General features: G+C 36.1%; 1 protein-coding gene across 1 annotated transcript; it reads right to left on the reverse strand.

Moving 5' to 3' along the window:
* Window positions 1-90: 90 nt before the first annotated feature.
* On the reverse strand, window positions 91-2,730 carry LOC112526586. The gene has a single exon (XM_025136973.1). It carries the CDS (start codon window positions 2,728-2,730, stop codon window positions 91-93), a length of 2,640 nt encoding a protein of 879 aa, XP_024992741.1.
* Window positions 2,731-11,821: the final 9,091 nt, after the last annotated feature.

Below are 11,821 nucleotides of genomic sequence, written 5' to 3' on the forward strand. Positions count from 1 at the left end.
TTACCCACTTGCTGTCAGAGATTGGGTAGATCATATTGGCGTCCAAAAGCTTGAGTATCTCCTTCTTGACAACTTCCATCATCGGTGGGTTCAACCTCCTTTGAGCTCTCTGAATGGCTTGTACTCGTCCTCTAATAGTATCTTGTGCTGGCAAAGTGAGGGACTGAGGCCCTTGATGTCGGCGATGGTCCATCCAATCGCCCTCTTGTGCTCCTTYAAAACATCTACAAGCTCTCCTTCCTCCTTTGGTGACAGTGTGGCGGATATGATCACCGGAAGGGTCTCTTTATCTCCCAAATAGGTGTACTTCAGATGGTGTGGTAGTGTCTTCAATTCTAGCTCGGGTGCCTGTTCAACAGAAGGCAAAAGTCTAGTGTGAGATATAGGCAAATCTAYTTTAGAGACTTCATACCTTGGCTTTTGTACTCGCCCTTTCTCCATCCAAGACACCAATTCTGCATAATCATCATCAAGCTTGTACTCTTGGGCAAGCTTCTTCAAACTTTCATTTGTTAAGTCCCTATCTAGAATCACTTTTAACACATCCTCATTAGATAGATCAAACATAGTATCAGATAAAGACTCGATAATATCAACAAAGCATAAAGACGAAACATCACTCGGATATCGCATGGCATCATATATGTTAAATTTAATTATTTCGCCATCGAATTCCATTGTCAAACTACCACTATGAACGTCTATCTTAGTCTTTGAAGTTTTCAGAAATGGTCTACCTAGCACAAGCATACCGGTCTTGGAGGCATTTTTCTCCTCCATATCTATAACATAAAAATCTGCCGGAAAGACCAGTTCATTCACTTGAACTAACACATCCTCTAATACCTCTTTAGGGTAGACAATAGACCTATTCGCTAATTGAATTACCACACCGGTTGGCTTAAGGGGCCCTACATCCAAAGATGAGTAGATGGCATATGGCATAACATTAATTGATGCCCCTAAGTCCAACATGGCTTGATTTACCGAGACATTGCCTACCTTACATGGTATGGTAAACATGCCCGAGTCTTTACACTTGGGTGGTAACTGTCTTTGCAAAACAGCGGACACATTTTGACTCATGCTTATCTTTTCATTACCCTTTAGTTTCCTTTTATTAGTACAAAGCTCTTTCAAAAAYTTAGCATATCTAGGAACTTGATTAATTGCATCTAATAAAGGGATGTTTACCTGAACTYTCCGAAATGTGTCAAGAATCTCTTTCTCTTCACTCTCCCGCTTTGTCTTCTCGAATCGGCTCGGGAATGGCGGTGCTTGAACTATYACTTCGGGTGTCTTCTTCTTTAACTCCTCTTCTTTGACATCCTTTGCACCCGAAGTGGATGTCTTGACCTCTAACTCTTCTTCTTCCTCATGAACCTTTTCCTTCTTCTTCTTTCCAACCTCTTGAAGCTCCTTTCCGCTTCTCAAAGTGACAGCACTCACATTTGCCTTCGGATTCGTCTCTGTTTGAGATGGCAACTTACCCTTGTTTGCTAATTGGCCAATGGTGGCCTGAAGGTCTTGAATGCTCGCTTGAGTTTCCTGTTGAAATTTCACCATGTTAGCAGCCATAGACTTAACTAAATCCTCTAATGACGTACCTGAGCCACTAGGAGCTTGAGGTGACACTTGATGTTGATGTTGGGCACTCGGCTGAAATGGTGCCTTCGATTGATGTTGTTGCTGAAAGCCCGGCGGTGCTTGGAATTGTTGAGGTTGAAACTGCTGAGGCGGCTGGAATGAAGCTCTTTGCTGAAATTGCTGCCCTTGTCCTTGTCCTTGCCTCGGGGCGTAGCTTAGATTTGGATGTTGCCTCCAACCGGGGTTGTATGTGCTCGAGAAAGGGTCGGGAGCCCGGTTGTTTGAGTTTTGAAAATTGCCACCCCCAATGGCATTCACTTGCTCTTCTTCTTCATGTAAAGTCGGGCATGCATCGGTGGGATGTGCCACTGATGAGCAAAATCCGCATGCTTTGACTTGAGACATATTACCCATGGCAAGTTGTTTCACAAGGTTAGTCAAATCAGTTATTTTAGTCTCTAAAGATTTAACATGTACTTCACTAGCGCCTCGACCTATGTCACTCCGTACTCCAAATTGCTTGGAGTTTTCCGCCATGATGTCTATCAAGGTCCTTGCTTGTGTTGGCGTATTGTTCACTATAACTCCTCCGCTCGCAGCATCCATCATCTTTCTTTCCATCGGGAGCAAACCTTCATAAAAATATTGAATTAGTAATTCATCAGAAATACCATGTTGAGGACAACTTACACAAAGGCGCTTGAAGCGCTCCCAATACTCGTATAAAGACTCCATGTCCTTCTGCTTGATCCCACATATCTTTCTTCTAAGCCCGGCGGCTTTGGATGCAGGAAAATACTTGTCGAGGAATGCTCTCGCCATTTGCGCCCAAGTGGTGATGGATCCCGGTGGTAAGTAGAAAAGCCACTCCCTAGCTGCGTCAACTAGGGAGAATGGAAATGCCTTCAGCTTGAGATTCTCCACCGTCGTGCCTTGCGGCTTCATCCCCAAGCCCACCATGTGGAACTCGGTCATATGCTTGTACGGGTCTTCGTTAGCTAAACCATGAAAACGATGTAGTAAGTGTATTAAACCAATTTTAAGTTCAACACTTACCTCTTCCGGCGGATAAGTGATGCAAAGAGGTTGCTCGGGGACGTTGGGTGCTGCCCATTCCCTTAAAGTACGTTCGGGATTCGCCATTTCCTCTTCAGTCTCGATTRCCGGTTCTTCTTGCTCAGAGTGAACTTTCTCTTCTTCGTCCTCCGTTTGGTCTTCAGAATCGGATGACAACTCAATATCTTTCTAAATATTGAGAACCGATGAAGAAGTAGATGCGCCTTGCTTCTTTCGAAGCTTAGCTTGCTTTCTTAGCTTCTTTGCGGTTTTCTCAATTTTCGGATCAATTGGCAATGGTGAACCTGCACGAAACGATCTTGGCATAAACAGTTAAACTTTGTCGAGTCCCCGGCAACGGCGCCAAAAATTTGACGGGTGTCGAGTCCTAGCCAAACTGAATTCTTTCGAGAAAATATTTATTTGAATGAAATCTAGTAATAAGCAACAATCAACTAATTCTTTGGATTGCTTATCATCGACTCATTCAAATAAATATTTTCTCGAAAGAATTCAGTTTGGCTAGGACATCGACACGCGTCAATATTCTGTTCGTTATAAAAGCATGATCAGTCTCGAACGCTCTACGACTAACCTCTAATTAGCTAATCTAGTCTAGTCAAGGACTTAGAGTTCAATTGYTAATTGCATTAAGACCAACAAATACCAAACCTAACCAACAATCGGACGCCRATTATTTGGGTTAGATTGTACAACCTTACGACACTTGCAACTAACACACACRCATCAATTGAGTATCGCTTGCTACTCGAAGAAATCTAAGAACAATTACGTATTCAAAAATTCCTCTAGCATTACGAATTCAAATCAGAAAAAGCAAGGGATCCAACTCACAAATTCCAACTTAAAATGTATAGGACTGAAATTCAAAGACTGTACAAATGCATTCAATCGATTGTGAAACAAAATTGAGTCTCAACTCATCCAAATTTCAAGTCAATTATAAACCCATTACTAGAAATTAAAAGATTAGCTACTCATGTCTAAAACAAATGTAAACTAACCTGTTAATTGAACGAAAAAATTTGCGATATACCTATAAAAATCGTCTCAGTTGACAGCCATCAATGGACAGCCCCTTTGCTGTCGATTTCTCTYCTTCTTCTCTCCTTCAACGCGACCAGTTCTGCTCCTCGATGACTGCTCGATGACAGCCCCTTTGCCCTCGATTACCTGTTCGGCTGCTCTCAGCTTTTAATCCAAATCGAACAGCCCCTTTCTGGACAGCCTCTTTCGATGACCTGCTGCAATCGAACAGCCCCCTTTCTGTTGATTTCTGTCTCGAGCCACTATCGACCGATTTCCCTCTCGATTTCCCTCTCGATTTGTCTCYCGGCTTCCCTCACGACAGCCCCCTTTAACAKCCTCTTTATCGGCTCTTTTCCTCCCATCTCTGCCCACGATTTTCCTCGTACTCGCCCACGATCTCCCATCTCGTTCTCTCCCTCTCGCTTTCTGATTTGGGTAGCAGCCTTGGGCTGCTGCTGTTTGCTGTTTCTCTTCTTGTTACACGGCTTGGGCTGCTATTATGGGCCAGAAAACTTGGGCTGCTGTTATGGGCCAAAAAGAAGACATAATCAACACATTTTTTCTCAACTTTAATGGCCTCTATAGTTAAATATCATCTTAAATAAAAATGGACATTTTTAGGTATCTAATTGACATTAATCGCAAGGTACTTTGACGTAAAAATGTATATATTTGTGCTAATCAATGTAGCCAAATGAGTGGTGTCAGATCATCTCAACGGTTCTCATTCTGCACAAAACGTAAGATGTCGCTCTCTAGAATGCCCTCACTATATTGGTCCAACGACACGTGGGTGGTGGCCGAAGTCGAACTATATATCTTTTACTCATTCTGCAAAGATGTCCGCCTCCAACTCATGCAATTCTCATCGCAATTCCTCCAAACTAGCTGGCTCCTAACAGGTAAACAAAGTACGTAGGGTGTAGGGCCTCATTAATGAAAAACCAAACGGTGAATAAATACACACACACATATACATATATGTGTAAATTCGTTCATCAATTTCCCGTTCCTTTGTAACAAATCCAAAGATGTGTGTACATGATTGGCTATTTTTTAGACTGATTGATACGCACTAATATTTTAGTGTTTAAATACTCATTTTTTCTTTATAACTAGATAATTTTTCCTTTTATATCCCAATCTTAAGTATTTTTCTTAACTTATTTTCTATTTATTTATTTTATGGAGTTAAGAGTTATGGTTTACCAGTTTTTACTCTTTGGATCACTTAAATGGATGTTCTTAGGCAGGTTTTGTAAACTACAGCTAATGCTAGCAGCATTGGAATAACATCGAGAACAACAAAGCTTAAACAATGAGCCAAAGGAAGGATGGTTAAAAGACGATTTTTGTACTTTTTTGAACTTACTTGGAAGCTTCCTTGAAGGTCACTTGGTTGAAAATTTATTTAATCTATGTAGCTTGTACTTTATCTACTTAGTCAAAGTAAATGTTATGATTTTGACTGGGATGCTTATGGGTTGGGTTGATCGGGTTGAAGACATTTGAACAACCCAACCCAATACTTGCGGTTTGGAAAAATCTTAACTCAACCCAAAGTGCAACCCAACCCGTACGATTTGGTCGGGTTGTAACTTTGGTATATTAAAATATTTTTCTAACCTTGAATATGTTATTTCTTTACTCATAATTTCTTTTTCATCTTCAACCATTTGATACAACTTATTCATATTTTGTACGTATATTACATTCAGTTAATTTTCTCAATTTACATATATATGTTCACAGTTACTGAACATATATATGAATGAGTTATATAGAGATATGAATAGATTGAAAATATGTGTATATGAAAAGCATACATGATAGTGTAATTGTCTAATGTATATATTAATAGAAATTCAACAATCATATTAAATCCAAGAAATAAAAGGATATTGGGTTCATCGGGTTGGGTTGGGTTTAAATAATAATAACCCAATATCAACACAATACCTACGATTTGACAATTTTACAACTCGATTAAACTTCGGATTGCTTCGGGTTGGGTTATTTCGTGTTGGGTTGGGTTGAGTTGATCGGGTTAATCGGGTTGTTCGAGTTTTTGAACACCCCTACTTTTGACTAATTGTACCTTTTTGGGTACTTAGACTACAAGCTTAGTGTTAAATTACTCTCTTGCCCCCACATCTAGCTTAGTATAAATAGAGAGATTGAGTTAGTATTTAAAAAGAAGTTTTTGAAAGATTATCCATTTCGGTCTAAAGGAACATTTGAAGAATTATCTCTAAGTCTTTTAATGCTCTTTAAATTTTGTTCTTTAAATTATGTCCTTAAATTTCGTTCTTTACCTTACGCTTTTTATTCTAAGTTATTTAATTTATGTTATTTACATTTCCTTATTTACTTTCAGTATTTAATTTCCATCATTTATTTTTATGTCTTTACTTTCAGACATTTATATTTTTCTGCGATTTATTTTTGTAATGAGTAGGTAATTTTATTAGCTTGAGTGTGAGACGAAAATATGAGATTTTAAATCAAAGAAAAGTTGATGTTTTTTCGCAATAACAACGTTCCACTATTTCATTTCAAGTTTTATAAAACCTATAAAACTTATTGACGAGTTGATCACTTTGAAAATGTTAAAATGTCATGGTCTTAGAGATAAGACACCGACTGCACGTTAACTTGAATGATATGAGAAATAGACTTGAGAGAGTTGCTGACAAAGAGATTTTTCATTTATATTTTTCAAACGGATTAATTCTCGACGAGTTGGTAGCTTGTTAAAGTATTAAAGTGCAGCAATTTCATAGATGAATTACTTAGAACACACGCCAGCTTCAATGATATGGGAATCAACCATCTTAAGCTTATAATTGAGTTCAAAAATTTCATGTCACTAATCTACCATCTTAAGATTATAAACGAGTTCAAAACTTTCCAAGGATGGTACTTTTAGGAGATGAGTGAAATGATCTAGCATAAGAAACAGAATCAATCGAACCCTTTATATCTGACTTGAAAGTGAAATAGGGTCTTAGGTGGATGTATGCAAACATGTCCTTTTTTAGTAGATCAGTTGTTTCCATGAAGACCCCGACTTGTGAATAAATGTGGGCGAAAAGGCAAGAAAAATTAGGACTAGTAAAAAGTATGCATAAAAAGAAAAGGAAAAATAAAATAGTAAGTACAGTAAAACATAGACATGACACATTACAACAAAATTGGGTTTATAGGACGCCCCAATCTCTAAGCGTTCCAATAGACTGCTTTATAGGACTTAATTTATAGGATCAAAATATAAAGCGTCTTATCTAAAGGTGTTGTATTAAGTTTATATGACGCTTTTGGGCGTCTTAAAAAGTTTTTAGGATATTTTTAATACAAAGTGCCGCATTAACAACTTTATAGGACACTTTTGAGAAAGTGTCCTATAAACTCAATTTTTTATAGGACATTTATTTTTATAGGACAGTTTTTCAAATAGTGACCTATAAAGTTGCTAATGGGACGCTTTATATTAAAAGTGTCCTAAAAAACTTATTACGACGTCAAAAAACGTCATATAAAGTTATTACAACGCCTTTAGATAGGACGTTTTATTTTTTTGGTCCTATAAACTAAGTCCTATAAAGAGGTCTATTAAAATGCTTAAAAAATTGGGAGTGTCCTATAAATCCAATTTTGTTATAATGAGGTAAGAAAAAGCACACATCCCTATATCTATCATGAACCTTTGATAACTTACTGTCAACTTTCTAACCCTCCCCCATCTCACCCTCACCCTCTCCAACACCCTTGATAGGGCCGCCCAAAACCCCGACCAAACAACTAAACCTTCCAACCTAAGACCATCGACGATAAATTATTTAACACAAAAATATGTATCCACATTATAATGAAAACCCGACTATTTTATTGAATGACTTGCATTGTAGAAAGATAAAAGATCTTCTTACAATGCAAAGTGAAACTAAAATTGTCTATTCATGCCATCGAATAACGATGTTATGATACTGTAATGCCATTATCAAGCGCAAAAACATCAATAAATAAAGCTTCAAGATCGTCAGTCTTAAGCATACTTACACTTTTTAGGGATTTGATAGAACAAAAGGAAACATGAGATGTCATCTTTTCTCCTGATATACATATTCATCTTTGCCTGTGAGCTTTAAAATATCATCAAGAACAAGCATATTTTTTTTTCATATGTAGCATACTGCAAATCATATAAACGATTAATCATATGTGTTATATTCTTAAAATGAAGTAATTCGTCACATAGACAAATAACTACTATCGAGTAAGGCGTTGAATGTCATACCTCAAATAAAATCTTTTCTACAACCGAGGAATGTGCACAGAAAACACATGAGACTAGGAACTGCCATCATACGTCGAAAAACTATAGTACCAAACTAACTTTGTTAGACAATATATGAAGCCAAATTTTGCAATATTGATTGAATTTATAGAGTGTTGGTTAGGATATGCTCACGACTGTATATTATGTTGGCAACGAGTTTTTGTTTATACTCAGCTTCATCATGTCAAAAACCTCTTTTTACATGCAATTTATCAATCAACTATCATGTCGGGCCTCTGACCAGTTTGAATGTTGTTGCACTACCTGTCTTGTAGTATAAATCTCCATGAACATATTAATCAAGACTTACGAGCTTTAGATGAGATGATTATGGATTTATTTACAAATTCAAAAAATAATAAAGGTAATTAGAAAATCACATTATTTAATAGAAACAATATCAAATTTATGTAATATAAAAATAATTTAAATTGACTACTAGACTCCACATCTTCATTAATATCACTCTTCTAAATAAGAGCCATATCTAATGGCAAAGATGTGGATCTCAACAATTTTTGGCATCAAATCAAAAATTGTACTATTGAAAAACCCAACAAAGTGGACAAACCATGAAAGATATCAAGCACTCTTCCGATGCTAAAAGCAAAACTTTAAACGTATTGTTGAAACTTGGACAGCAAGAACATCATGTGTCATCACTCATAGAATAGGATACTTTGATGAAGCCATTTTCAACATTCTAAAATATCAAAAGTTTTTGTTCTTCCTATCTTCATTGCGTTCATCTAGATACTTTTCAAGCCTACAGTGCAAGTTCGAAGCCTCATCTTCATTACATTCTTTGTCAGACTCATATTCAAATATTTTGACTGAATCTTCTTCGTCGAAATTCACTTAGCATTTCATCTTGTAAGAAACATCCCACATTGACTACTGCAATCCACTTGTGTGTTGATGCTTCAGCATTGTTAGTTCGCTTGTATAATGAGCCATTAACTGTTAATGACGATGATTATTGATAGAATCCTTAATAGTTTTAATTTAATTTCAAATATCCTTGATATAAAGTTGTCTCAAACAAAATGCATGCCGCATGTTTTAAGATGTACCTATGTCCACATAAAGGTGGGCACCAATACTTATCAAATGTCAACTTCATCTTAGAAATCATTTCCCTTTAGAACAACATTAATTTATTATCCCATGGAGACAACTCATGGAAATAAACATTTGAATTAACAAACAAAGAACCATTAGAATCATAAAAACCTTCAAGAACTTCAAAATGTGGCACACTTCTCTCGGTCCCTAGACGCTTGTGGCCTACAAGTTTTTTTCCCCATTTCTATATATCTTCTTTAGAAAGATAATGAAACAATATATAGGCCTCTTCTTCTAATAATTTAAAAGCATCAACTAGTTCAAAGCATGATCCAACATCAAGTAGGGTAGAGTTCTAAATAGTAGGAATATCCTTCTCTCCTTTTCAAGTATTCTTCAGACAACTTTTAACCTTGTCAACCTAGAAAGGGAAGCTCTAATTTATCTAGCCGCATTACAGACAATAACTATAGAATATTCCATTTCCTTCAACTTGTCACCCACAACTAAGTTTACGATATGAGTTGAACAACTTACACGCACATTGTTCCAACTTTGTAGTGTTTTCTTATTGTGTTAAATTGTTGAATGATTCATCATCAACTATGATAGTAAAAACCTTTTCACTACTCCCATTGTTTAAGCGTGGCTCAATCGATGTTCCTAATGTCTTCCTTTTATGTTTTAGCACACGATAATAGTCCAAGATCCTTTTTTTAATCAAAATCTATAAATTGAGATGTGAACACCATATGGACAACATTTTGAACATAAGTTTAATTATAAGTGATGCGAGAAACACTTTCTTACCTTTTAATAAAAAATAGCTTCAATTTTTTTCTTCTAATCGTTTTAAAGATTCATGAGATCCCTAGCTTTTTTATGTGTAACACAACGAATAATTTAATCTTCTTGGTCCACAAAAGACGACTCATCATTAACAATCATCTTTGCACATTCTTGCATAAATCCTGGTCGATTGAACCCCAGAAACATAAGATCATTACATTTGACACTTTCATTCCCATTGACACCCCACAACCAATCATCTTCATAAGGTGTCTTTTAGGTTTATGGAATTATGTTGTAGTGTTATATTTCCTAAGTTTGATCATCCATCACACATTATAAATAGCTAAGGATATCATGAATCTTTCTAATTAAGAGACGACACAATTGAGATCATTCTTTATTATCTTGTAGTGTTTCTCAAAATGTTGTGTATATAGTGTTAACAACTGATTTTATAAATCCTCGTTGGGAAATTCAAACAAAAAGATATTGAACTTTTGTCAAGTGTCTAATCATAAAAGAGAAACAATAAGAAAAACAATCGAGTCAAGCTTAAAAAAAGGGGTTTTAAAAAAGGTATTACTATCACAATTGATAATGCATCTTCTAACAGTAGCGCTATACAACACATTAAAAAGTTGCAAATTTGGAATAGTGCGTTTTGTGATTGAGAGCATTTGCAACGAGGTGTTCAACTCATATCCTAAAATTAGTTATGGGTGATGGATTGAAAGAAATGAATGATTCTATTGTTATCTGTAATGCAGTTAGCTAGATATGTTAAAGTTTCTCCTTCTAGGTTGGCAAGATTTAAAAGTTTCGTGAATAATACTTGTAAAAAAGAGGATGTTATTGTTTGTCTGGATGTGCCTACTAAATGGAACTCCATCTATTTTATATTTGATCATGTTTTAAAATACGTCTGATATTTTTAAGTTATCACAAGAGGATGCTTTATTGTAAGTTCTTGAACATTATTTATAGTGCAAGTGATTCTTTGTTTGTTATTTCAAATGTTTATTTCCATGATTTATCTCTAGAACATAGGATGCTAATAAATGGTGTTCAAGTGACATATCACACTTGAGGGAAATGGCTTCTAAGATGAAGATGACATTTGATAACCATTGGGGTGTACCACTGGAAAAAAAATGTATTAGGTAGAAATTGTAATTATGCATTTTGTTTGAGACAACGTTGTATAGAGGATGAAAATAAAACCATGACGGATTCTTATTAACAATTATATTTGAAAATCAGTGGCTCATTAATTATACTAGTGAACTCAAAGTAGAACAAAGTAAATTGTAGTAGGCAAGGTGGAATATCTTCACAAGACGAAAGGCAAAGGATGTGTTTTGATGAAGAAGATTCAGTCACATGTTAGAATCTAAGTTCGGCAAAAAAAATGTGATGAAGAATATTGACCAAGTTGTTGGAGACTAATTATAATGTAAGTATTGGTTATTTTAACATTGTTTAAGTTTACAATTTATACTAGACTTTATAGTTTTGTTGCGATGTATATATATTGTTATTTAGCCACCCAACACCCCTAATGAACCAGGCAGACATGAGTTTCTATGTGGTGGTGTACCCTAAACACGCGTGCTTGAACCGACTAAGGTCAAGTGATTCTTGCTGAAAGAGTATGAAAACCCGAAGAAGATGGTTGTCAGATGCTAGGACCGTTGACGTTGAGTGGTGGTGGTGGTGGCAAAGTGCAAATCACTCTCTTTCTCTCCAAAAAAAAAATGACTTATGATTCTTGAGACCAAGCTACCACAATAAGCTTATTGGATGAGTTTGTAACTTTTCCAAATTTGGCACTAAATGCTCTATGTTTACCATAAAACATATATATATCTATATTATATTATAAAGCATTTGGCTAAAACTCTTAAACTCGTTCATCCCTAAACGATTTCATCC

This window comes from Cynara cardunculus (assembly GCF_001531365.2).
Source record: "Cynara cardunculus var. scolymus isolate 2C chromosome LG 1, CcrdV1, whole genome shotgun sequence".
NCBI lineage: Eukaryota > Viridiplantae > Streptophyta > Magnoliopsida > Asterales > Asteraceae > Cynara > Cynara cardunculus.